Source organism: Cyberlindnera jadinii (genome assembly GCF_001661405.1).
Source record: "Cyberlindnera jadinii NRRL Y-1542 unplaced genomic scaffold CYBJAscaffold_13, whole genome shotgun sequence".
Lineage (NCBI taxonomy): Eukaryota > Fungi > Ascomycota > Saccharomycetes > Phaffomycetales > Wickerhamomycetaceae > Williopsis > Williopsis jadinii.
In genome coordinates, this window is record NW_017963664.1 from 376,338 (window position 1) to 401,378 (window position 25,041).

Consider the following 25,041-nt stretch of genomic DNA (forward strand, 5'->3'; position numbering starts at 1 on the left):
TTTGCACTACACATTAGTCCGTATGCTCTAACTATTGAGGTTGTTCCGCAATCAGTAATGCTACATCTATTGCCTCTCGAGATAATTGGCCAGATACTCTTGTATCTTGATGTCGCTGACATAGAAAGCGTTCTCTCTGTTGATCAATTCAAGTACGCTTTACACGATAAGGTACTGCTGGTGGTTGATAAGGTTTACGACTACAGACGCTTTCCTTCAATTAAGAATCGGTGCAAGTGGACAGATATACACAGCCATTCCTTGGTACTCAAGAGCATGCTCTGTATAATAGTTGTCACGGAAGCGACCCATTATTTGAGTCCCACCAAACTTTTAGAAGGGGGTGGGCTGGTAAAGTACTATTACATCTCAAGGCCAGGAGATCCCAAAGTCACAATTACGCCAGATTCGTTGGAGAAAGTGGATCTTAGCAGGAACACGTTCTTCTTTTCAGAACTGGAGAAAGTGACACTCGATAATATGGGCTTGCTTTCGCCAATGCTGCAATTCCCAGACCTTGTAAGCCTTACGCTTGAAAACACAACTTTTCTACCAGAGAACCTGAACTTGCCAAAATTGGAAGAGTTATCCTTAATTTCATGTGAAAGCACAGACACTTTTTCAAGATGGAATCTACCACTACTGAATGAGCTGCTGGTCACAGGGAAGTTCAAGACGATCAATGATTCGATCGATTATGGGCACTCCACAATAATGAGTCTTAGGCTCCAAGAAATTACGGATATGGAGAAGTGGTCTAATGTCTTTAGTCCTTCATTATCATACATTAGTGCAGAATTTTCCACTGGAATTCAACAGGTAACATTGGAAAATCTGAACTTTTCTTCATTGGAAGTATTCAGGTCATCGGCAAACTCGTTCAAACTTCATCAATTGTCGTTTCCCAGGGTTAAATCATTCGGGCTCCAAACTGCATTGGAAGATGGGGAAGAGGACGAGATGTCATATTTTAATGCTCCAAATTTGATCGTTTTTCATCTCCAAAATTTACAATTCAAAACTCTTGATCATATTTATACTCCTGCTTTGGTATCTGTTGATATACTCGACGTTAAGACTGTTGGAACTCATAACTGTGATCATACATTCCTTAAAGGTATTGAAACCATGAATGTCATTTCATCTGATTGGTGGAAACACACAGATAGTTTGAAACTCTTGACTGTTGAGAATGTAAGACTACTATACGAAATGGGCGACCATTATTTTCCTCATCTGTCCAATCTTATTATCGCACCTACTACAGCTAACACGGATACAACGCCAATAAGTTTACCACTTTTAATGGCACCATGCCTTGAGAAGATTGAATTTTTGGGCATCCCAGGCATTTACGATCTGAGTGGGCTTAACCATTATCGAGACTCTCTGGAGAGTTTATATCTGTTCCAGTCCGATTACACTGGTGAAATTGTTTTTGACGATCTATATCTTCCTTCTTTGCTTGTTTTGATCTGTGAATTCGAATTTCCTGAACGCTTTATTATCCAACATTGCAAGTTCCCAGAGCTAATCGAGCTTGAATTGAGAGGAAGTGAAGTTTTTTCAGATCAAACAGCAAATTTACAATTCTCTTCACTGGAACTACCCAGCCTCAAGCTTCTTACTCTATCAGGGATATATCTGAGCCAAACACTTGATCTATCAAAATACCCATTAACTAAGATATGTTTAAATCACTGTGGAGGTTTAGAAACAATTATCATGCCACATGATGCTGCCATAGACTTGTTTGAAATAGAGCCCCATCCAGAAACTGAAACAAATCTGATCACCATTTATCATGACCACACGTTTGATCCATCTAAATATTGCAATTTGTATGATAGAGTGGATCTCATGTTCATTGAGGTTGGTTCAACAAAGGAAGTCAATGATGTAATCCCTTGATTTGGGGTAGTGGCTCAATAGCCGATTCCAATGTTCATTAATCTACTCACCAAGGCCTGTCATCTGATGAAATATATCTTTATAACAAATTAGGAGAATGGTTTTTGTTCATGAATTGATACAATGTCCAGTTGCGCGTATACACAAGTAAATCCATGGTAGTTAATAAAACTCTGATGATGGTTAACGAGTTCCCTTTATCTTTCCTAAATAGGAAGTCTACATTTGTAAACAAAGGAAAATAAACAAAAACAAAAACGTAAACAATCACATCCGCGTTTGAATTGAGATCTGTCAAAGTGAATAGCGTCCACAATGCCCAATCACACCGACAGCCTATTACACAGTTACCTCAAGAGATTGGTGCTATTCATTGTTAGCTCTGAAGAGGACGCAGAGTACTTATTGCGCGAACTGTTACAACGGATTCAACATGGCGCGGAGTCTCAGAGAACGTATCAGTTAAGTGAGGTATTGCCAGCTGTACGGCGCCTGGTTCCACAACATAGCTTTGCTCAAGTAGAAAGCATTATTGAGCAGCTTGTACGAATTGAAGATGCGAACGTGGTTGCAAGATATCTGGTTGTCTTGTCAACTATTTTAAGAGACTACGCAGGGAAGAGAGAGTCTGCTGAGAAGGATTACAAAAGTGTTATCGACGACAGAGCTTCACATTATGGGCATTTGACGGTGGATTCGTTTGAAAATGCAAACTTTGATAGAATGTCTGATAGAAGATCCGTGTACTCGGCTCTGTATAACGAGCCTCGAGCTCTAACCATGGAAGATACGTTGATTCCATATCTAGAAGATCAAGTTCCAGAACAGGATATCTTGAGATCACTACCATATGCATTGCTTGGGACCACTTCAGACTTGTTCCCTTTGAAAGACGGTGCCATTCTTCTCCCGAGAAATATATCTAATGGACTAAGTGGTGCGTTACATGTGATTTTAGAAGCAGGCTTGATATATCAGAAGCTCTGTCAAGTGATTGATTCATCGAAAGGCTATGAATCATCCCAAGTTCATGTGGCCTTACTCAGCTTTGTTTCAGATCAAATATCTGGGTATGTTCAGCTTGTCAATGAGATATCAATAAGGCAACACTTCACTCTAAAGTCTATCTACAGCGACCTCTTGGATACAGTGGTAAGGTTGAGATTCCTCCTTTTCATTTTAAAAACTACAGAAGGGAAACCTCCTTATGAAATGCTATCAATTATACATTCTTATCATGACCATGGTGATCCTGAAATTCAATCATGCGCTCGCAGAATGCTGGGCTACACTCTTGAACCGTTTTTAAAGTCGCTCTCCGAATGGATCATTAGAGGTGAATTGAACGAGAAGAATAATGGATTTTTCGTAAACAGGCAACCACAAAACCAGCAGTCCCTGAGCCTTGGTGTGTATTACCAAGCAGATAGTGTACCATCATTTTTAGATGTTGCTCTCAGTGGTAAAATCTACTCTATTGGTTTAATGATTGTGTTTTTGAAGTATCACTGCCGACAAATGAAATGGATTAGTGAATTCTCAGAGAGAACTGGAACTCTTTTCAATCAGCTTCGACTAAATGCCAGTGCAAATTTTATCAAGGGAGCCAAATTTCACACGTTTATTGATAACACGTATGCCAGTCTCCTCAATTTCATGACTTTTATAATTCACGATAAGTTTTCATTGATGGCAACACTAACAGCTTTACGCGATTATTTGTTGATGGGTCGTGGGGATTTCATACAGGCCATTATTGACAATGGAAGAGAGCTGTTAAGCGAGCCTTCGAACTCTTTAACTGGGCATCAGTTGACGCGTTTACTACACGAATCAGCTTCCAACACAACTTCAAGATATGAATTGTCAAATCTCGGCGATTTGGATGCCAGACTTTTGGCTATTGGACATGGAAATGTTGGATGGGATGTATTCACTCTAGACTACAGAGTGGAATCTCCATTGAATATTTTGATCAATGATTCCTCAAACCAATTTAAGAAGGACTATTTACGTGTTTTCAACCACTTATGGAAGATCCAAAGACTATGCGATAGCTACACACAGCTCTGGCTCCAATGGAAAAATGTGCAAACCGCTGAAAAACGCATCACCAGAATCAGACTCATCCATAATTTCATTCTTGGTGTGTTTGAGTCTATCCAAAGTTTCATCTACTATGAGATAATTGAAAATGCATATGCAGATCTACAGAAGAAATTCAGAAGGAGTGATGAGATGGTGCAATTTGATATATCAACAGTCAGTTCCAAGTTGAAAGTGTCTTCTGTTGTGCTGAAACCATCATTCGACTACTTGAAGCAAATTAATCTTTCGGATGATGCTACAAACACATTCGAGACAATTTTCCAAGAGATACCAATTCAAGATATTCAAAAGTTTCATTCACAATTCCTTCACAGTATCACAAAGCATAAGTTAATGGATATTTCAAAGGATTCCAATAGGGGCACCATCTCGAACAAGTTCTTAATCAACCAGTTTAACAGCTTAGTTCAAATTGCATTCAAGTTCTCGCTTGCTGAAACTGAATTGATTAAGCTTTTAAGCTTGGAGGATACTGAGTGGAACTCACAAAGAGAGGACGATCAACGTAAAGAGGCAATTTTCAAAAATCTATTGATGTTGTTTAACGAGTTCAACGGTGACTTGAAGACATTTGTGGCGGACTTGAGTAACGACCAGGATATTCAACTCCGTCATTTAGGACTGGTACTAAACCACTGATTTGAACACTACAATTGCGTACCACCGTACATACTCGAGTTAAGAATTTCCAGTACGAAACAGCATTAACTGTAATTTGAAGCGAAGGACCAGATGGACTCAGCTCCACAACCAAAGAAGCATGGAAAATCGTTGCCAAATGTGGAACCCAGTAGACAGAGAGTGGCGATCATCTGAAAATATTTCCAAACATTTGGTTGCAGTGTATCTAAAATCTTTTAGAACATCATTAGTTATGACAGCCCTGCAGGGAGTATACCCCAAATTCAGGCACACTGCAAAGAGTAGAGAGGCCGCTCAAAGGAGAGATCGGTAACATCGAATTTGAAGTTAAAGAGCAACAAAATAGGATATGTCTGATAACAGATTGCAACGTCACATGTCGTCTGTAACTACAATATATGGACTATTCACGATTGGTCATAATAAGTATCGGTCCTCAGAGTGACAGGTTTCGATAGCAACAGCTTGTCTAATATAACCGTGGGGCGTGTATCGCAGTACCGCTAACCGTTTTACACACCAAGGCAATCAAGAGAGCACAGACACTCATAACGAAGCATCAAAAGGGAATAGGATCCATCACAGAGCGTGAATCGATACACACAATGAATCATACCCACTGGTACCTTCCACGACCTTTGAACAATAGCAGGCTACACAGTTAAGATGATTCTGGTATGTGCAACAACTTCAAATTTGAAGCCCTTAAGCGCCAAGGAAAGTTGTAATCTCCGATGATGCACTTCTGAAGTTTAAGATTACCTGATCAGAGCCTTTGGGCGAATTTTGACCTCATTGACACAATAAGTATCAAATTTTCAGTCTCGCCTTTAGATAAGGACTGCCCCTGCTGTTGAGAGCAGTTAGTCATTATCAAAGTCTCAGCGGCAGTTAAATACATTCCAACTTGTCTTACCAGAACACACCACACTTTGTAATTAGCTGATAGCGGCGGTCCAAAAGATGCCTGTCAGTTTCCTTTCCCAGTCACAAGGTTCCCAAACCAGGGGCAACTCCAGCATTCCGTATACAGCCTCAGAACATGCGATTGAGGAGGAGAGTGAATACGAGAATGAGAGCCCAAGATCGTCCCTATCCTCGTCTGCTATCTCCAATAGTGATAGTGTCACAGTGCGAGCGCTGGTTCATGGTCGGAGTGGCTCCACATGTACAGGCACAACGACGAGGATAGGCAGAATTAGAAGTTTAAGGGATCAGATTGCCGATGATAACAGATCAATCATTCAGGAGGAAAGACTGGGCAAAGATAACCTCGATAGACACTTACAAAGAGAATTCTCCATCGAGGATGCTCTAAGGTTGAGGACGAATCGTGCAACGTCGTTCAGCGTAGGAGAAAACATTGAGGAGCACGTTCCAAAGCGGAGAGCTTCAACTGTGGAAAGGGTCTTTACCAATGTCACTACGGGAACTGTGGATCTTCCCCCAGATGGTGGGTATGGTTGGGTTTGCTGCATTTGCGCTCTAGTTGTCCTGTTCTCCACTTGGGGAAATAACAGTGCTTTTGGTGTGTACCTGTCCTACTACATAGACAATGACGTCTTTCCTGGAGCAACACAACAGGACTTTGCCTGGATTGCGGGATTGATTGTCTTTTTGGCACAGTTCTTTGCTCCATTTGCAGTGATATCAGAAAGATTGATTGGATTCAAGACCACTATGTCCATAGCCTGTGTTTTCCACTTTGTTGGTTATCTACTTGCATCCTTTGCTACTAAGCTGTGGCATTTATTTGTGTGTCAAGGTGTGATTGTTGGTATCTCATACTCTTTCCTCTTTGTTCCTGCGTGCTCAATTATTCCAAATTGGTTTTTGAAGAAAAGAGCCATTGCATCAGGAATCTTATGTTCGGGTACAGGTCTTGGTGGTATGGTTTATTCCTTGTCCATCAATGCCCTCATCCAGAAAACCGGTGATCAGAGATGGTCTTTACGAATGGTTGCAATTGTCACAACTGTTTCACTGGCGATTGCAATCTTCTTTATAAAGAAGAGGAACCAACCACCACGACAGAAGGTGAACTGGATAAACTTTAGAGATAATCTGAGAGCAATGTTCAGTACACAGATACTAAAGGCACCACAACTGTGGTATATAACACTGTGGTTTTCGCTAGCCCTACTTGGTTACAACATGACTCTATTTTCGTTTGCGTCGTCTGCAACAGCATTAGGGCTCTCACAGCACCAAGCCTCTGTTCTCACTGCGTTAATCAATGCAGCACAAGCAGTTGGTCGTCCCACTATGGGACTCATCGCCGATGCCTATGTCGGAAGAGTGAACTATTCTATCATTCTGAATATCGTAGTTATCATTCTGATATTCGGATTCTGGATGGTGGCAAGGTCCTTTACCGCGTTGTTGCTGTGTGGCCTTTGCCTGGGGTTCACACTTGGCGTGGGAAATGTAATGAACTCTGTTCTAATAGCAGATGCATTCAAGGCAGAGGACTTCGCTGCCGCTTGGTCAATCCTTAATATGGTGATGGCGTTCTTTGTTTTGTTCGTCGAAGTTATTGCACTGTCATTGAGGGATAACTCTCTGTCGAATCCCTTCCTCTATGCGCAGATATTTGCCGGGTGCATATTCGTCGTCGCCCTACTCTTCCTCTTCCCATTAAGAGAATGGCATATCAAGGCCATGTTGGGGAGAAGGCGTGCAGAGACTCAACGAGAGGTGGAAGAAGTACAAGGAAGGAAAGTCCTCTCTTTGCCTGTGAGCGAAGACTACGTTGTGAAGTTAGATACCAAGCAGGAGAACTATAACCACCTTTTGAGCGAAACACCACGTGGCTATATCAAGAGAACGCTGTATCCTTTGAAAGTGTAAGCTCAAATATTCATGGAGATTAATGTTGATTTTACTTTCTTTCTTCTTTGTCCCGATTAGGCAATTTGTAAATAAACAAACTCAAAACAACAAGAAAAAAGAAAACAATAGTGGGACTTCCGCGAGTTTGGAAAAGTTGATGTTTCTTGCTTTGTTTACTATCTCGAAGATTAGTATAATAACGTCTGAATCACACTTACATCAGACCATTATATCTCATCATGTCTGAGCAATGGCGAGAGTACGTTGATCTGGGAGACTCCAGCAGGTATGGTACTCCTTTGAAGCTTAGAAACCCAGCGGTGATGAACCTTAAGGAACAAAGCAATGACAAGAAAAGGGGCCCCACTACTCCGTTGACCCCTACTTTGATCCAGAAGAACATCGTCAAGAAACAATACACATCCAACGAAGACATATCAGTGAAAACGATCGATTTAAGGGAGGCTAATGGGGAAAATTACAGGTTCAACGAAGACGGTAGTTCTCCAAAGTCTCGAAGAACATCGTTGTGTCCTACGGGTCTGAAAACCTTTCAAGAACAACAGAACGCAACGCCGAAGATATCTGCTGGTATCAAGCAGGCTGTGAGGGAGAATAAGAAGTCTAGGCTACAGATATTAAGAGGATCGGCAAACACTGGTGCAGATGTATCGGTCAGCGAGAGTGAGTACAGCGAGATGTCAACCATATCAGGTGAGACTCCAAATTACAAACTTAACGGGAATCTCGTGTACTACAAAAACGGATACTATCTCGATAGTGTAGATGATTCTTTTGCTGAATTGGAAAGAGAAGCACTTGTGAATGAAAAGGAATTACAAAGAGTAGACGATATTGTTGAGTTTATGAAATTGGAAAGAAAGTACGAGAGGGAAAACAGCTGAAGTAAATGCCTGTGTGTAATATTAACAATACCATTAATAACTTATTAGTAGCATTAGCTATTCTGAAGCCATTCGAGTAGCATGCAAGGGGGTGGTTGTGCACAAGGTGTGCAAAATGCTGCAACAGTAGATGATCAGCTGAGTAAAGTATATATCTCTTTAGCGCTGATTCTCTCTTTTGATTCGTAAGTCATCATTTTTTGGAATACTTTTCTTATCTGATTGTCAACACCTGGTAATATCTGTTCCATCGGTTTACCAGGATGAGGTAAAAGTTGAAGACGTTCAAAAGTTGTAGACTTCGCTGCTTCTGGCCATATCTCCAATGATGGGGTTCCAAAAGTTGAAAATATCATCCCCATCAGTTTGAAATCAACAATGTCTTCATCTTCAAATACGGGCTTGAGATCTTTGCTGAAAACCAACGTCATAACTATTCCTAGGGCCCAAATGTCAACACCATATCCATAGTCTGCAATGTGAAAGAGGAGCTCTGGTGCCTTGTAGATGCCAGTACCAATATCACAAATCTTGTTTGAATCAGACTCCTTGCCAAAGTTGTTAGGAATCTTGTAGCTGATGCCAAAATCAATAATCACAGGCGTTGGGTTATAGCCCTGGAACATGATGTTATCCGGTTTTATGTCACGATGGATGACGCCTAATCCATGGAGAAAGTCCAAGCCATTGGCGACACCTTTTATAATTTCAACGCCTTCTTCTAAAGTTAAACTGCTGATATATTCAGCCGTTGTCGGCCTTGAATCCACGTTGATGTATGGATTGAAGTGTGAAGCTTTGGTCCTCTTCGCATGTCGTCTGAGCCAACTTGTAAGTGTAAAGGCGTAATATGGGAACACCATGGCGGTATCAGTGAGATCCTCTGTAAAGACATCTAAAAGTGTCGTGATATTGGCTGGTGCCTTCTCTTGGGCAAACTGCTTCAATAGACGAACTTCGTCGCGTGAGCAATGTGGAGGACGTTCGTCGTCTGTACAGACGACTTTGATGGCAACTTGTAAGTTTGTCTTTGCACAAATGGCACTGTAAACATCAGAAAACCTCGTACACTTTATTCTCTTCCTTTCTTTGTAATTATTCATCGCGGTGCTAAGAAGTTGGTGATGGTGGTTGGTGACGTTGATGTTATTGGAAGATATCTCATGTTTTTACCTCCAAGTGGTACGGGCGAAACTTAAGCAGTGATGCGTTCAAAGGAGATCAAAACTTACGGAGAAAGGGAAACAACATACCAATTTTTCATCCTATAAATAACAACGCACATTGCTCCCAGACAGATGTCTTCGTTCTTGCAAGATGCTGTGATAACAGAGTCCGTGCTTGTTGGTGCAAGCTTGAGTGACATCCAAAGATTGTGCAAGGCAAGATCACGGTTGCTCAACTCCACAGAACGGACCGTCATATGGCCAAAACTTGCTGGACTCCCTGATGAGGTCTATGGAGAAGTTGATGAAGGGTGGAGAACACAGCCATGTCATAGAGATGAGGATCAGGTAATGCTTGATGTTCAAAGAACTCAGTTCCTGGTGCGGTCGGGATTACAGACCAAGGATAATGAAAAGTACCGTGAGGAGCTCAATGACCTCATCGTAAGGCTATTGAGGGAGCACCCAACTTTGTCATACTACCAAGGCCTCCATGACATTGCGGCACTGATACTTATTGTACTGAAGGATAGAGATGAACCAGAAGTTACGTACAAGTTCTTTGAGATGTTTTCGTTTTGTCATTTGAGAGACTTCATGATGCCTGACTTGACAATGTCCACTCAAATGTTGAACATGGTTCCTGAATGCATATCGCTTGTGGATAGACAACTGTACGACGAATTGAGTTTGGAAAGTATGAAGCCGTTTTTCTGCTTATCACCAATCATTACATTGCTCACACATGACATCAAAAACTTTTCATCGTTATGTCTTATATTTGATCAAGTTCTAGCATGTGGATCCATCGGCATTGTAGTCTATATCTACGTGGCATTAATGATCAATCAACAGGATAAGTACCTTGAAAAGATTAGATTGATGGAGCAGGAGGACATGTTTTCTAGGGAAGACTTGGTCCATAACGCATTATCCAAGTTCCTAATGGATGTTTCTTTAGACGATGTTGAATTGGCCATTGCAGATTCGTACAAGATTCTTGAGAAGTGGCCGCTAGAGAAACTGAAGAGCTTTAAAAGACTGAGGAAATGGAGTGTGATGAAGACCACGTCTAAGGTCTACGTGGGCGACATAAGGAAGCTTGTACAATTTAGGGCTGAGACCGATTTTGATAAACTAATGAAGAAGCAAATGATGCCGTCACCTATGATCGTGAAATTGTTGATGAATGAAAAGAATCACCGTCTAATAAAGATCTCCCTTAGCGTTGGTATCATCAGCATTGTCCTTAGTATACTGTTAAACAAACACCATCCTCAGAGGTATACTGCCCTTTGCCAGACAGTATCGAGTTGGTTGGTAAACACAAACCACGCAGGAAAACTGCATTCATTCCTTGATGGATTAGGATTGCCGTGAGATGTGATCTATATATTGAATTGACTATTCTATCCCCACTTCGTAGACGAACGCACTTTCAATGCTCGATCCTTGCCATCCACGGTTACCACTAGCACTAATCATATACCTATATGTTGGGTCAAACATTATATCACAGACTGTACCACCGTGGTGGCCTGGAACGATAAGGAATGGCGTCTTTTTCTGTGAGTCTGAATGGAGTCTCAAATCATAGATTCTTATGTTGTCATATGACCCACAGACCACATGGTTATGATTTGGCAAAGCCGATACTGCTGTAACTGCACCTGAAACTGAAGGGAATTTAAGTGTTCTTGCCGGCGTTGGATCACCACTAGAGTTGAAAGGCATCTTTAATGAAAACTCTTCGACGCAACTATTTCTTCTTCCAGCGAATATCGAGTTACCGTCATAAGACCAACAAGCCGATACACACCAAGGAGGTGTTCCCTTAGGTGGTTTCAGTCTAAGCACGTGTTTATGGGTTCTAACGTCCCAAACATAAAGTGATCCATCAACGGAGGATGATAAAAAGACATTCTCATCAACTTCAGACTGTGGATCCCCTGGCTGATTGTTTTCTTTGGGTTTATCAGTGACATTGTTGCGGTTATCGTCGTCGTCGTCGTCGTCTCCAAACAGTGAATCCATATCGTCATCATCCGGTTGAGCCTGTTGAGCTTGATCTAAAGAGATCCCACCTGATGGTCTATACTGTATAGATGATATCTGTCCAGTTGAATCTTTGAAATTTGCGATTTGATTCCCGGTGTTCAAGTCCCATTGGATTATATTGTTATCCCAACTTCCGGATAGAAATTGATCTTGTCGTTGGTTTAGCTGCAGCACAGACACCGAGTTTGAATGACCCTTGAAATGGTGTACAATTCTACCTTCGTTGTGCCTGATAGATTGCAAATTGATACCGCCGGTTGATAACCCACCAAGAAGCCAAAGACAATTGTTTTCCACCGCTAAGGAGTACACTGGGGACAATTTAGGCTCATACGTATCACCCTTTATCGAGCTTCTCTTCACGGGTATTTCGTTGTCCCAGTATGCTAGCAGTACACCGGCATTTGTAATCAGATCAACCAATGAGTGTCTCTGAGCAGATGTCAATTGGATTTCACCGTCAATGGAAGCAAAGAAATCGTACTTCCTTATGAACCCATCCTCACCACCAGTGAAAAGCCACTTAGACGTCTTTGGAAGTGCAAAGCAATTTATACCAGTTGCGTGTGGAATGGCAACTTTCGGCACTATATCGTAGGAATCAGCCAACGAAGCCTTCATTATGAGAGAGTTGTAGAACGCTTGATGCTTTGCCGCCTCATCGTCAATGACAACTTCTTTTGTGCTGACCGAGGTCGCAGGACTGTCCGCGGTATCTCTAGTGCCATCAACGTCATTCTCCTCTTCATCCTCTTCATCATCGGCCCCTTGTTCCTGTTCCTGCTGCTGCTCCTGTTCTTCGTCTTCTTCCATATCTTCGTCTTCATTCTCGTGTTCCGGCTCATTCACCTTCTCAAGAGAGTTCAGCTCCTCCTCTTCCTCCTCCATCTCTTCATCCTCGTCTTCGCCTAGCGGAATATCAGACTCCTTAAATATGTCATCCTCTTCCAAAGCCATTTCGTCTATTCGTCCCTTGGTCTTTGTTTACAAATGTCCAAGAGCTTTGTTTTGTGGTTCTGTTTCTCTTTGAATTTTTCACGTGCTCGTTTCTCCAACGACCAAGCATGTCAGCTCCCGCTATAAAATTTACAGTGGGCATTTCCCCCGTCCCCTTGAATTTTATCACCTCATCGTCAGCTTAACATAACGTGTATACAACACTGACAGAGCAGCATCAAATGAGTGACCAGTTTGCCGTTGAAACAAACCATTTAACGTACAAGTTCTCTAACGGGAAGGTTGGGCTTGCCAATATCGAGCTTGAACTTCCATGGAGATCCAGAACGCTCCTTGTTGGTTCTAACGGTGCAGGTAAATCTACATTGCTAAAGCTTCTCGCAGGTAAGACTTTGAGCACTGCGGGGACTATTGGTATTGGGGGACACGATCCTTTCAGAGGTGGCTCGGACGCTTCAAACATCACCACTTATCTTGGTACCGAATGGGCGTCTAACCCAATTGTGAGAAGAGACATCCCGGTGACAGTGCTGATTGACTCCATCGGTGGTAGTGTCTATGCGGAAAGACGTGATGAGCTCATCGAGTTATTGGACATCGATCTGACCTGGAGAATGCATCAGGTGAGTGATGGTGAAAGAAGAAGAGTACAACTGGCCATGGGCCTCTTGAAGCCCTGGAAGGTTCTACTACTGGATGAGGTCACTGTGGATCTCGACGTGTTGGTGAGACAGAGGCTGCTGTCCTTCTTGAAGAGGGAGACTGAGACGAGGGAATGCGCCATTATCTATGCAACCCATATCTTTGATGGGCTTGGACAATGGCCAACAAACGTCATCCATATTCAGAGTGGTAAAGTACTAAAGAACCTGAAGTGTGGAACCGACTTGGTGTACGATACCTCCAGCTCTGTGTGCAACGATGGTGATGGTATCCAGGACCACATGGACCAGCCTGTGATTAGAATTACGGATGAGGACTTTATACGAATCCAAGCGGTGAACAGTTTGCATCCACTGGCACTTGAATGGCTCCGTGCCGATCTCATGACGAGAGGTAAGCGTGAAGAGGGAGATCTCAACCGTCCGAAATGGGAGGACCTCGAGAAGGAGCTTAAGATATACTTTGACGGTGGAGATCGTATCACCGGGTATTTCAAGGCAACGCGCTCAACATAAGGTGGTACAACGCTTTCCTGGATCATACGTCAATGTTTTGGTTGGTATACTGAGAGGAGAGAAAAAAATTATACATCTATCATGAATTATCGCACCACTCTTTTTGGTCGTATAAGAAATGGACGTTACGTGGGGCATTTCACGTTTTATATTGGATGACGGAATCACTACAGGACAGCATCGCTCTGTGAAATACACACTTATAATCCTAGGATATAATAACACTGCATTCTTTTACTCCTACAAGGCCGTATGTATTCAACAAGTCCATTAGAACTAATCTTCGTTTATCAGCTTTATCAACCCACAGGCAGAGGAAGCGAGAAGGAGGAAACCTCATGATGGAGAAAGCTGGTTGGCGCCGCATAAACAAACGAAGATCAAAACCGCTAAACGACAACTTTTTGTATGTGGCGCATAAGGAGTTTTAAACGAGCAAAACCACAAAAGAAACAACAGTTCGTACGACATTGGGGGAAATACAACGCGGTAAGAATGAAAAAAGAAGAGGAAAACACTGCGAGAAGTTAAACGACGCACATTTGTGGTAAGAGAGGAAAAACATAGGGAAGGAAAAAAAACATCATCCAATAAACAAATATAAGCACACCCTATTTCCTTCGTGCTTTCACTTTCCGGGAAACTTTTTCCTTTCTCTAATTTGCTTCCTTCTCTTGAGTAATCCTTCAACAAAGAACAGGCATCTATTACTCTGGGCGAAATGGATTTAGTTCTTGAGTTCTTTGACGCCTATGGACTGGACTACGTCTATGCACATCTCTTCCCGGCTTCACTGGGATCGAAGATTCCGCTTTCAGTGCAACAGTCGTTGGCCCTGAGCAACTCCACGTTGAGTGAGAACTTTACAGAATCAGCACACAGACTGTTCCAATCGAGCAGCTCGATCAACGAAGTTGTGTCTGAGCTGGTGCAGTCGGAAAAGTACGGTGTCTTGCCTGTGTGGTTCCGCACAACAGCGGACACATATGCCTCGCTCTTACCAAGAACAAACCTGTTGAGACAAACGCTATCGCTGTTTGTCCTTTTCAGCATTTTCGGGTGGGCATTATATCTTTCCGTTGCTTCGATGAGTTATCTCTTTGTATTTGACAAGGCAATCTTCAACCATCCAAGATATCTCAAGAACCAGATGTCTCTGGAGATACAAATGGCGATCTCTTCGATCCCAGTCATGGTGTTACTCACAATCCCATGGTTCCTCTTGGAGCTCCAAGGCTACTCGAAACTTTACTGGGACGTTGACTCCGTGTACGGTGGATGGTGGGCAATCCTGTGGCAATACCCTTGTTTCATCATGTTCACCGACTTTGGTATTTACTTGATCCACAGATGGCTCCACTGGCCTGGGGTTTACAGGGCACTGCACAAACCACACCACAAATGGTTGGTGACCACCCCATTCGCATCGCACGCGTTCCACCCTGTGGATGGATATGCTCAGTCGCTGCCTTACCATATTTATCCTTTCCTTTTCCCGCTTCACAAGTTGAGTTATCTGATCCTCTTCACATTTGTTAACTTCTGGACCGTGATGATCCACGACGGTGAGTACCTATCAAGGGATCCCGTCATCAACGGTGCTGCTTGCCACACAATCCACCACCTGTACTTCAACTACAACTATGGTCAATTCACCACTCTTTGGGATAGAATTGGTAACAGTTACAGGGAACCAGACCAAGAGCTGTTCGACAAGAGTAAAAAGAAGGATAAAACAACTTGGGAAACCCAAATCGAAAAGATGGAGGCCATAAAGAAGGTTGTTGAGGCTGATGACGTTGATGACAGAGTCTACATCGATACCGCTGACTCTAAGAAAAATAAATGATACGATAAACATATACACTTTCTCCTTTTATTTTCACTAATTGGAACGGTTACGATGAACGGTAAGGAATTACAACTTATATTTAGGAAAAACAAAAAAACAATTGAATGAAGATGATATGCCATTTGTGTACTTTCTGGTCTTTCTCTTGTAGTTGGGCTGTTTTTGTATGGCTGTCCTAATACGTTTGCCGCTATATTGATGTAGGAAGTGTTTTTGTACACAAAACTCATCTGCCTGGGAAAGGAGTAAAATGGTGGTTATATCACCTTCATCAGGAGGTCTCTGAAGAGGTTGTGGGATTGACTGTTGAGCCAAACATGCCAAAACTCACGGTGCTTATTAGTCTGTCGATACTTGAAGGAACAACCACATCAGTAGATCCGAAATTCTAACTATTCCACCTAGTTGGTGATACTCCGTTAACACACCATTTGGCTTCCTCTTGTGCGCAACTTGCAACCAGTATCGATTTAACTAGGGTGTCGTTGTACACGGATCATGTCTTTGAATGGGCACAAGGTGCATCTGAACCTTTGAAATTGACCATCAATAATGGGTGCTTTAGAACAATTATGGAGATGGATTCATCAGGCCTTACCTTAACATTTGCAGTTGTTGTCATTGCCTCATCTAATATCCCTCTATTTGATGACTCTTTGCTGATGCTCTCGAAATACGTTACAAATGACTCTATTCTTATAGTGGATTCCGAAATGGGAATCGGGCTTGAAACGCGTGTATTCCATTCATTGCCAAATGTTGGATGCGTCAACACTTGTTCTGTTGGTGCTGTTGATGTAATTGGTTATTCAAAGTTCACCGTCAAGTCGGCTCTGAAAATTGTTATGCTGTTACCATCTTGTGAGATGAACCGCCATTTGTCAAACTTTGTTACAATGCTCTCCAAGTCCTGTGATATTCAAATCGCTTCAACTGCAGAAGATTTCCACGATGCTGCATGGTCAAAGTGTCTTAAACATGTGGCATTTGACGTTCCAGCTATCTTGTTTGGGGAGAACAGATATTCAAGATTAGTATCTGAAAACAGGATCAGGATTGTTGTTGAGGATTTGATCGATGAGGTGGTAGCATTGGCTTCATGTTACGGGGCAAAAAAATGGTCAAGTGGTATCTCACAGCTAGGTATTACATCGTTGCTGAATTCTCTTGCACTCAAAGTCACTGACAAAGCAGTCAACGAAGGTTTGGAGAATTACTTGTTGGCTTTGGTCTTTCACTTTTTACTTTTATCAGATACGTATGGAAGGCACTGTCCTGCCTTGGAGAGTGTGTATCCTATGTTGGTCAACAAGATTTCACCACCAATGGGAACCTTATCACCTACTGTTGAAAGCAACAATAATAATGCCTCTGCAGATTTAGACGAACTCCAAGAGCTTTTCTTTGATGCTGCCCAAATACCTTTAGATCCAGACTTGGAAGATACAGATATCAAAGATACAAAATATCTAGCATTCAACAACTATCGAGATTACGATAGACCATCTATTAGGACAAAAGCATTCAAACATAACGATTCACCTGATTCCTCCTTGGACGGTATGGAGACGTTGGAAAGTGCGTCAGAATTCTCAATCAAATGTCCTCCGGATAAGCTCAAGGTTACAAAGCATAATTATAAAGCACCAATGAACTTTAGTGGGAAGAAAACGTATGAACAATCTCACAGGAAAATGGCCATTGGTGTGGTTGACCGTAAAGCTCTTAGTGAACCACTGTTTAAATCCAGAGAAGGAGTTCTTCTGGCTATGCTAAACGATGGTGTTTATACAACAACCACTGAGCGATACGGGAGCGTCAGCCATAACAGAACTAGGCGTACTTGAATCATTAATGTGTCTATAGATATTTACCTATGTATTGCTCATCATTATATATTATAGAGCCATTGTAAGCCACTCCCAATTATTATTGGTTGCTCCACCATCTCCCGAAGCGGCTTGTGAGTTCTCGCCATGGGCTTCACTGTTTATGCTATTTGTATTTTCTTGAGAGAACTCGATCGATGGCATGAATTGAAAATCCGCATGATCATTAAAGCCAAAGTGATCCGGAGTTGGTACAGCAGACACAGTATTTGCATCTGTCATTTGAAGGTCAAGATCCATGTCACTGCCTCTTTGGCCTGGAGTTGTTGAGGCAGATGCTACTGAGGATATCTGCTTCTTTTTCAAGGTAGACTTCTTGGGTAAGTTTTTCTTCGTGGTTGGTACATTTGTCTTGTTTGGAGATGCAGGACTTGGTTCCTTCTTCATAGTATTTGACATGTTGCCTCTCTGTCTCTTCTTGATGACATCGGTCTTTAAAGACAACGGACGCACAACACCGTGTAATTTCAGGAATAACCCACAAGCATTACACAAAGGTTGACCTTCAGGGTTACGTCTCCATAGTGGTGTAGTCTGGGTGTTACAGTTTGTACATCTCGTGTTTGCATTTGAGCTGCTCTCATTCTTCTTCTGACTCACACTCGCCGTGGATAATTGTGTTGTTGAAGATGCACGTTTGCTCTTTGTCAGTTTGGAGGCAACTTGTTTCTTCTTGATTGCAGATGAAGTTGATTGTTTTCTTCCAACGGACGCCGACAACTGTGATTGAATTCCTGCTTCATCTATCATAGGGACATCGTCTCTATGAACCCTTCCATTTGTAGCATCCATAGAGGAGAAGTTTGTAATTGAAGAGACGGTTCTCAACTGACTTGCAAAGTTTGTACCGTTGCGTTGTGATCCGCCAAAATATGAGTCGAAAAACGATCCATTCTCCATCGATGGCGTTGGTGCAGTCGATGATGCTGGGGATTGACCATAAACTGAGTGGAGGAATCCTCCAGAGTTTTCTGAAAAGCTAGACGCATGGTGAAGCCCTGTGGGTACTTCATAAGATGAACTTATCGTATCCATAGGGTCCATGTACGAATTCACATCGTTTCCTGGTGAATCCATATAGCTCCCCATGAGATGATGACTGTTGTTGTTGAAGTGAGATGAGAAACTGTGTGCATTATTTGTTGAGCCATTGAAAACATCCGTTGGAGGATGTGATGGATTTGGAATCTCCATTCCAGAGTTTAGAAGGTACGGTTCTGGAGGCAGGTTCTGTTGTGGCTCCTCTTGTCCAATCTTCTTTATGTGTGCAACGTAGTCAAAATCGTCAGAAGTTGGGTCATTTGCTCGTGTTTCTTCCTTCTCGTGCTGCTCCATGAAGAACTTTGTAAGGTTCGATGTCACTTTAGGCTTGAGAGGAGCGTTGTCTATATCACTCCCAAAATCAAGGTATTCATCACTTGTACTAATGTGTGGTGGTGGTTCTAGACGTTGTGGTATCACTTGGTGTTCATCGGCAGTGGCATGGTAAGACTTGTGCCTCATGCCCTCCTCTCTCTCATACATTGCGTGCTCTTTCAACATCTTCATACTCATCATCCTCCAAGTCAAATTCTGCATCCTCTCCTTATACGGTAAAGACGCTTTCGCTTTCGAGTACATTCGCCATAGTGACTCGGCCGAAGAGTCGTCAATCTCAAAACTTTGAGAGCTCGACATCACCAACTTGTGAACTATCCCTTTTTTCGTTTTCTCTGTTTTCTTCAGAAGTATAGAAATTTTGACACTTATTGTAATGTATACTTCCTCCTGCACCGTCCGTGGTATCTCTAACGTTGAACTCACAACAGATGATGAGTCGTCTATTTAGGATTTATTGAATTGCCCTCTTATGTGTCTTTTAAGAGTATAATGACCGTATTGTAACGTTATTGATCTTCAATTTTTCCACACCAACTGCACATCAAGCTCCCGTCTCTTTAACATCCCACAACGGTCCCTTTCCAATTGGTGCTACTCCGACGCTTCGCAACTTCTCGGCTTTACCTTTGTTCAGGCGTTGCCCAAATCTCATTGGCCAGATAACAGCGTCCTTATCAGTTGGTATGCGCAGCACACCACGGAATTTCGGAAAAGGACAACCTTTGGCACCTAACGGTGTACTGCGCGCGACTAGTCGTAACGTTGCGTTTGGCCACAACGCTCCTCTCCAACGTTTCTGGGAAACGGGGCCGCTATGGAACACTACGGATAAATGATTGCTATGGTATATGTATATTGAACTAAATATGGGACTTGAAAACAGAAACCTCTCCAAAGGGGGGAGGGGAAGGGCGCCTACTCTTCTCTCAATGCATCGTACTTCAACACCGCTCCCAGTAACGTCATGAATCCTTCATGCACTTGCTCTGGCGTGCTGTACTCCTCTGGGTTATGAGATACACCATCTCTGGATGGAATAAAGATCATGGAAGTTGGAACGTGCAATGCTGTGGCACATGAGTCATGGCCAGCCCCTGAGACGATGTCCCTAATATCGTCCTTATCATACAACTCTTCAGCGCTCTCACGGACACATTTGATACATGTCTTGTTGAAGTGTGTAGCAGGCTGTGTGGCGATGTGCTCAAACTCCACGGTGATAAGATCACCGGTGGACTTGGCGATCTCAGCAAACGATTCTTTGGCTTCCTTGATCTGTAAAGCCATCTTGGAATCGTCTGGATGACGGAAGTCAAGACCGAAACTAACCTCGCCAGGGATAACATTCATGACACCTGGCTCCAAGTCCAAAGTTCCTGTAGAACCCATACCATCGTACTTATGTGCAATTTCGTTGACCTTAACAATCATCTTGGCAACGGCGAGCAATGCGTCACTTCTCATGTTCATTGGTGTAGTACCGGTGTGTTGTTCTTTACCCTTGACGTGAACCTTCCACCAGCTGTAACCTTGGACAGCAACAACAACACCAATCTTTTTGTCCTCACGCTCTAAGACAGGTCCTTGTTCAATGTGAATCTCAAAATGCGCTGCGATCGGCATTGCCAAATGAGAGCAGTCAACGTCTCCCTTGTATCCGATTCTCTCAAGTTCCTCACCAACTGTAACAGGTGTGTCGTCGGTTATGGATTCCATTTGATAGATCTCCTCCTTTGTGTTGAGGCCTGCCCACACTGAGGATGCCATCAACGCCATTGGGAATCTAGCACCTTCTTCGTTCATCCAGTTGATAAGAACGATTGGATATTTGGGAGTGTAATTGTTCTCCTTCAACGTTCTCAACACTTCAAGACCACTCAGTACACCGTAGATACCATCGTAACGACCACCTGTTGGTTGTGTATCCAAGTGAGAGCCCATGGCTGTCGGTTTAGCATCCTTTTGACCTGGGAAAAGGGCAAAGATGTTACCCATAGCATCAATGGTGATCTTACATCCCAACTTCTTGGTCTCAGCAACGAACCAGTCCTTAACCTTTTTGTCCTCATCACTGAGGGCAAGACGACAGACACCAGTCTCTGTTGGATCATCACCCCATGAGTGCTTTGCTCCAAAAAGTGCAGTTTCGTGGATCGTGTTGATCAGCCTTCCAGGCTGAACCGTCAACGATTGGGCCGAAGTTGAGAGTTTGAGGGTGCTTGTGTGTGTAGTTGTTGTCTGAGACATCTGTTAATCAATGGGGTTACATATCTCTGTAGTTTAAACCACCATCTTGAAGAGAGATGGGATCCCTTTTATAATAAAGGAAAGGAATCAGATTTAAATGTCGTGTTCCCTATCGGGATATCAGATTCAATTTGCGTCTTCCTAATTAGGAAGCCGCGCGTGTTCTAGGATCGGAAATCCTGAGGGGGACTACATCAAAGGGCTCCAAACTTCGAGTAGAGAAACATCAACACGTCTTGTCCTCGGGATAGAGAGACAATGTCCTCATACCATATATACCAACATATTCTCAACTTCTCTGAAGATGGTACTGTCCTCAAACCAACCCCTCGAAGAAGGAAGTTCAAGAAATCTGTGGATGGATGCCTAAACTGCAAGAAACGCCGTAAGAAGTGTGATGAGACAAAGCCAGAATGTAAGAACTGCATTCGGCGAGGAATTGAATGTCGATGGCCTGCTCATGTGAATAGCAAAGCACAAGATGATAAACTGTTGGATCAGCTCATCAGCATTCAAGAGGAAGATATACGGCAAGAGGAAGCAGTTTCATCGGAAGAAACGCTGTGTTATGACGCGTTTGTCAGCGTGTTCTTGTCGTCGATTACACCCGCACACTGTCACCCATTACTCTCTCCCATGAGTATTCTACTACCTTATGCTGTTACCAATTCCACGGTGAAGGAAATCTTCCTGGCTTGTGGTGCTACTATCATGGCGTATGCTGACGACTCCTTCATACAGAGAGCACATATAAGGTACCACAACGCACTGAATTTGCTAATTAGTGACATTCAAAAATCAAAGGATGGATGCGAAGACCATCTCTTCATCTCAGTACAACTCTTACAGACCTTGTGTCTACGTGACAAAACGTTGGGACTAAGTGCCACGAAGTCAGCGGCGCATATCTCTGCTGCCTATGAGATTCTTAAGAAGCGATTCGCAAAAGAGTTGAAGATATCACCACTTGATCGGATCTTAACAGAACATTTCGTCTTCAATTATCCAATCACACTTATGATGTGTCACCATGGAAAGTTGTCTGCAGTTCCTTCTCCCTTCAGCTTTTATAGCCAATTTGGCAAGTCCTTAGAGACACCTCTCAACGACTGTTCTTCAGACCCATGGCTTGACCATCCTATTTTAGGAGTCGGGCTTAAAGCGCACGAGATTTCCGCCAAGTGTACATGGATGTGTCGAGTAAAGGAACTGCCTTTGTCATTGGAAGATTTGACAATTTGCAAGAGATTGCTGGAAGAGGCCACCGAGAACTTGCAACGGCTAAAATCAATACCCATGTACAGTCTCGAAAAGGCTCAGAAGCAAACGTTATCTTTCTCCAAAACAGTCATATATGCCTCTTTGATATTGCTCACCAAGCTGTGCAATAACAGGGCCCGCACAGAAGATGTACAAAAAGAACTAAAATTACTTTTAGATGAAGTATTATATTCAAAGCAGCTGGATGATGATTACTTTCAATCTATATGGGCAATGTTTATTGCTGGAAGTGTATGTATAGATCCTGGGCAAAGACTATTCATATCTGAACGTTTCAGAAAAGTGAGCAGCATGCTACATTCTTCTCTTTCAGAAAAAGTTCTGAGATACTTGGAGATGGTGTGGGGCGAAGAAGAGGATAAACAGGTTGGGTTGGATTTCCTCTTCGATACAACAATGTTAGATATAGTGTGTTCCTAGTAAGAAGAGCACATTCCACGCATGATGTTGATATTTTCCTCGATGGCGTCTGTTGTGTTCAATTTATAATGTCTCAATCTCAGTAACTTGTCTGACTGTGAAGTCCCCCAAAGATAAGGTACCATGTCAAGATAAGATCAAGTTGCGCAGTGGAGAGTCAAATGGCAGTCCTGATGTATGACGATGTAGAACCAATACGTATACCAAGCAGGCTTGTCTGAAGAGCCTCATTTGGACTGGATCCTGATAGCTACATAATGAAGTACAAAATGTGCCTATATAAATGCTTATCGAGGAGTTAAACGCTTAAAGATTAAGTAAAAGACTAACTTTACAACACTCATTCGCCTCTTAGCCAATCTCCGAGTTTTTCACAATGCACTACATTGCCATCTATGGATATCTTTCTGATTCAGACACTTTTCCAATGCAGACGTTAACCGGAAGCATACGCCAATAGATACGAGACCTTGCATTACCAAGAGAGATGTCACAAATCATAATGACCAGCGATCGTTAAATGTGATGTCTCAACAAATATCGCAAGTCATTTCACAACATGAATTGATTATAAAACGTGTGTCGCTGTTGTAGTTTTGATCTTGCCCTGATAATAGTTCTAGGATCCTGGAAGAGAAGACACTCACACACTCTGTCGTTCACTTGAAAAGAGATTGCTTTGACCTTCAGCTTGGGCAGCAGGAAAATTGTGATACCTTATCTTCCAGTTAAATAGATATTGAATTGTGCTGTGTATCTGATCTTCCATTAGCATCGTCTTGCGTAGTATGTTTATATACTTTGTAGCAGCAGTGTGTTCGTCAGACGTCTTCATAAAAGCTTTGGTGCTTTCACAAAGGCTGCTGTTTTGTAGTACACATTGTGACGGCAGACCACCTCCAAAGCCTGCTGGTATCACTCAGCATGACTGCCATACATTGATGCAGTAACATCGAAGCGATGGGATAGTGATTATCAACAGCAGAAAGCCCCGATATAATTTTCGTATACGGGTGCATTTTGTTGTCATGGCCGTCTTTTCATCTTTGGTATAGTCAAATCCATTACTTCCTATTTCGTTTGCCCGCTAGACGTTTTACTTTTAGTCTTATGTTATAAGATACTTTTCTTGGATCTGCATTGGTATCTTCTTCCTCATAGTTGAACATTTACGTTGTGTCTTAATGAGTACGAATTGGCTGTTGATACTCATTGTGTCTTCGCAATTGAAGTCATCTAGTCATGACCACATCGCGCTGATCCCACATGCAATGCGTAGTTGTCCGCTTATTTGTATATGACAAAGAGTTATACTAACTGTACGTCAAGTCGATTGTCTATGGATCAAAGCTGTTGTCATTGAACGTTGAAGAAGTAGTTATCGTTGATGCGTTGCTATGGTTTCACATTTGTTGACTGCGACCATCCGAACATCAAAATTGGGCGGGGGTGAGAAAAAACATCAACAAAGCGAAGGGGAGTTTCTTATATCAACGCACTTATTCCCTTAACAGTTTAAGCTTGGAAACGTTAGAAGATGGTAGCTCTAGAATGGGATACTGTTACTTATCACATAACGCTACTCCAAATGACTTGAAAGGCTTTAAATGACTGTGAGAGCGGCAGGAACAGTATTAGAGGTGGCATATATGAAAGTCCCAATGGTTTCACCTGGCGTTCAAGACTTTGTCTTTCAATGAGAGATATGGAGGGGGAGACTGGTATCAATGGATCACATGGACCACTCGGATAACTTATGACTCAAACCACAGATCAAAAAGCTACCTCAGCTCCTCACGTCGACGATGTATGGCTCTCTCTCCTGGACTAAAGCTTCACACAGCTCTGAATCAACACGTCTACACATATGAATTGGCATTACCATATGGTTTCAAGAGTAATGACGTGACAAATTATACTGATAGATTGTATCAATATCCGAGTGTCCTTGTTTTCTATTGCGAAATGGTATTGTGTGGCACTCTATTGCTCCTTGGTATAAATGAAACACAAATGTGAGGTGTCTCATGAAATAGTCCACCAGTACTCGACATCAATCAAAGGAGAAGTACACAGTACCAATAGGCAATGAGGGCTAGACATATCTAGATCATGAAACTGCCTTGGTGTCTTTATACCCACTCCTCATAGAACTACATCAATTTCGAATTGAAACTGGCGATGGTCTTAGTGATTCTTGAAACAGCTCGCATT

General features: G+C 42.5%; 13 protein-coding genes across 13 annotated transcripts; 9 read left to right on the forward strand and 4 right to left on the reverse strand.

The window, feature by feature from the left end:
- Positions 1 to 41: 41 nt before the first annotated feature.
- Positions 42 to 2,050, forward strand: CYBJADRAFT_169051 (uncharacterized protein). The gene has a single exon (XM_020215618.1). The coding sequence runs from the start codon at positions 58 to 60 to the stop codon at positions 1,909 to 1,911; it is 1,854 nt and encodes a 617-aa protein (XP_020069077.1). The 5' UTR covers positions 42 to 57; the 3' UTR covers positions 1,912 to 2,050.
- Positions 2,051 to 2,226: 176 nt separating this feature from the next.
- Positions 2,227 to 4,659, forward strand: SPC98 (Spc98p; the record flags this gene model as incomplete). The annotated part of the gene is made up of 1 exon (XM_020212931.1): positions 2,227 to 4,659. One exon carries the CDS (start codon positions 2,227 to 2,229, stop codon positions 4,657 to 4,659), a length of 2,433 nt encoding a protein of 810 aa, XP_020069078.1.
- Positions 4,660 to 6,054: 1,395 nt separating this feature from the next.
- Positions 6,055 to 7,512, forward strand: ESBP6 (Esbp6p; the record flags this gene model as incomplete). Its single annotated transcript, XM_020212164.2, has 1 exon — positions 6,055 to 7,512. A coding segment is annotated over one exon (1,458 nt), but the record flags the coding sequence as incomplete, so codon positions are not given.
- A 298-nt stretch (positions 7,513 to 7,810) lies between these two features.
- CYBJADRAFT_169055 (uncharacterized protein) lies at positions 7,811 to 8,882 on the forward strand. The gene has a single exon (XM_020215619.1). The coding sequence runs from the start codon at positions 7,818 to 7,820 to the stop codon at positions 8,397 to 8,399; it is 582 nt and encodes a 193-aa protein (XP_020069080.1). The 5' UTR covers positions 7,811 to 7,817; the 3' UTR covers positions 8,400 to 8,882.
- On the reverse strand, positions 8,103 to 9,592 carry CAK1 (cyclin-dependent protein kinase-activating kinase CAK1). The gene has a single exon (XM_020215620.1). It carries the CDS (start codon positions 9,500 to 9,502, stop codon positions 8,534 to 8,536), a length of 969 nt encoding a protein of 322 aa, XP_020069081.1. The 5' UTR covers positions 9,503 to 9,592; the 3' UTR covers positions 8,103 to 8,533.
- Positions 9,563 to 10,992, forward strand: GYP8 (GTPase-activating protein GYP8). Its single transcript, XM_020215621.1, has one exon. The coding sequence runs from the start codon at positions 9,698 to 9,700 to the stop codon at positions 10,943 to 10,945; it is 1,248 nt and encodes a 415-aa protein (XP_020069082.1). The 5' UTR covers positions 9,563 to 9,697; the 3' UTR covers positions 10,946 to 10,992.
- SPT8 (SAGA complex subunit SPT8) lies at positions 10,970 to 12,376 on the reverse strand (the record flags this gene model as incomplete). The annotated part of the gene is made up of 1 exon (XM_020212163.2): positions 10,970 to 12,376. A coding segment is annotated over one exon (1,407 nt), but the record flags the coding sequence as incomplete, so codon positions are not given.
- A 425-nt stretch (positions 12,377 to 12,801) lies between these two features.
- Positions 12,802 to 13,758, forward strand: CAF16 (putative ATP-binding cassette family ATPase CAF16; the record flags this gene model as incomplete). Its single annotated transcript, XM_020212940.1, has 2 exons — positions 12,802 to 13,493; positions 13,545 to 13,758. 2 exons carry the CDS (start codon positions 12,802 to 12,804, stop codon positions 13,756 to 13,758), a joined length of 906 nt encoding a protein of 301 aa, XP_020069084.1.
- A 721-nt stretch (positions 13,759 to 14,479) lies between these two features.
- Positions 14,480 to 16,011, forward strand: ERG3 (C-5 sterol desaturase; the record flags this gene model as incomplete). Its single annotated transcript, XM_020216980.1, has 2 exons — positions 14,480 to 14,607; positions 14,656 to 16,011. The coding sequence occupies 2 exons, from the start codon at positions 14,480 to 14,482 to the stop codon at positions 15,605 to 15,607; spliced, it is 1,080 nt and encodes a 359-aa protein (XP_020069085.1). The 3' UTR covers positions 15,608 to 16,011.
- Positions 15,895 to 17,482, forward strand: CYBJADRAFT_26875 (uncharacterized protein). The gene has a single exon (XM_020217616.1). The coding sequence runs from the start codon at positions 16,183 to 16,185 to the stop codon at positions 17,455 to 17,457; it is 1,275 nt and encodes a 424-aa protein (XP_020069086.1). The 5' UTR covers positions 15,895 to 16,182; the 3' UTR covers positions 17,458 to 17,482.
- GAT1 (Gat1p) lies at positions 17,427 to 19,086 on the reverse strand. Its single transcript, XM_020215622.1, has one exon. It carries the CDS (start codon positions 19,021 to 19,023, stop codon positions 17,509 to 17,511), a length of 1,515 nt encoding a protein of 504 aa, XP_020069087.1. The 5' UTR covers positions 19,024 to 19,086; the 3' UTR covers positions 17,427 to 17,508.
- Positions 19,087 to 19,716: 630 nt separating this feature from the next.
- CYBJADRAFT_169060 (M20 family metallo-hydrolase) lies at positions 19,717 to 21,169 on the reverse strand. Its single transcript, XM_020215623.1, has one exon. It carries the CDS (start codon positions 21,124 to 21,126, stop codon positions 19,795 to 19,797), a length of 1,332 nt encoding a protein of 443 aa, XP_020069088.1. The 5' UTR covers positions 21,127 to 21,169; the 3' UTR covers positions 19,717 to 19,794.
- Positions 21,170 to 21,384: 215 nt separating this feature from the next.
- Positions 21,385 to 22,827, forward strand: CYBJADRAFT_164002 (Zn(II)2Cys6 transcription factor; the record flags this gene model as incomplete). The annotated part of the gene is made up of 1 exon (XM_020213816.1): positions 21,385 to 22,827. One exon carries the CDS (start codon positions 21,385 to 21,387, stop codon positions 22,825 to 22,827), a length of 1,443 nt encoding a protein of 480 aa, XP_020069089.1.
- Between the last annotated feature and the right edge of the window lie 2,214 nt (positions 22,828 to 25,041).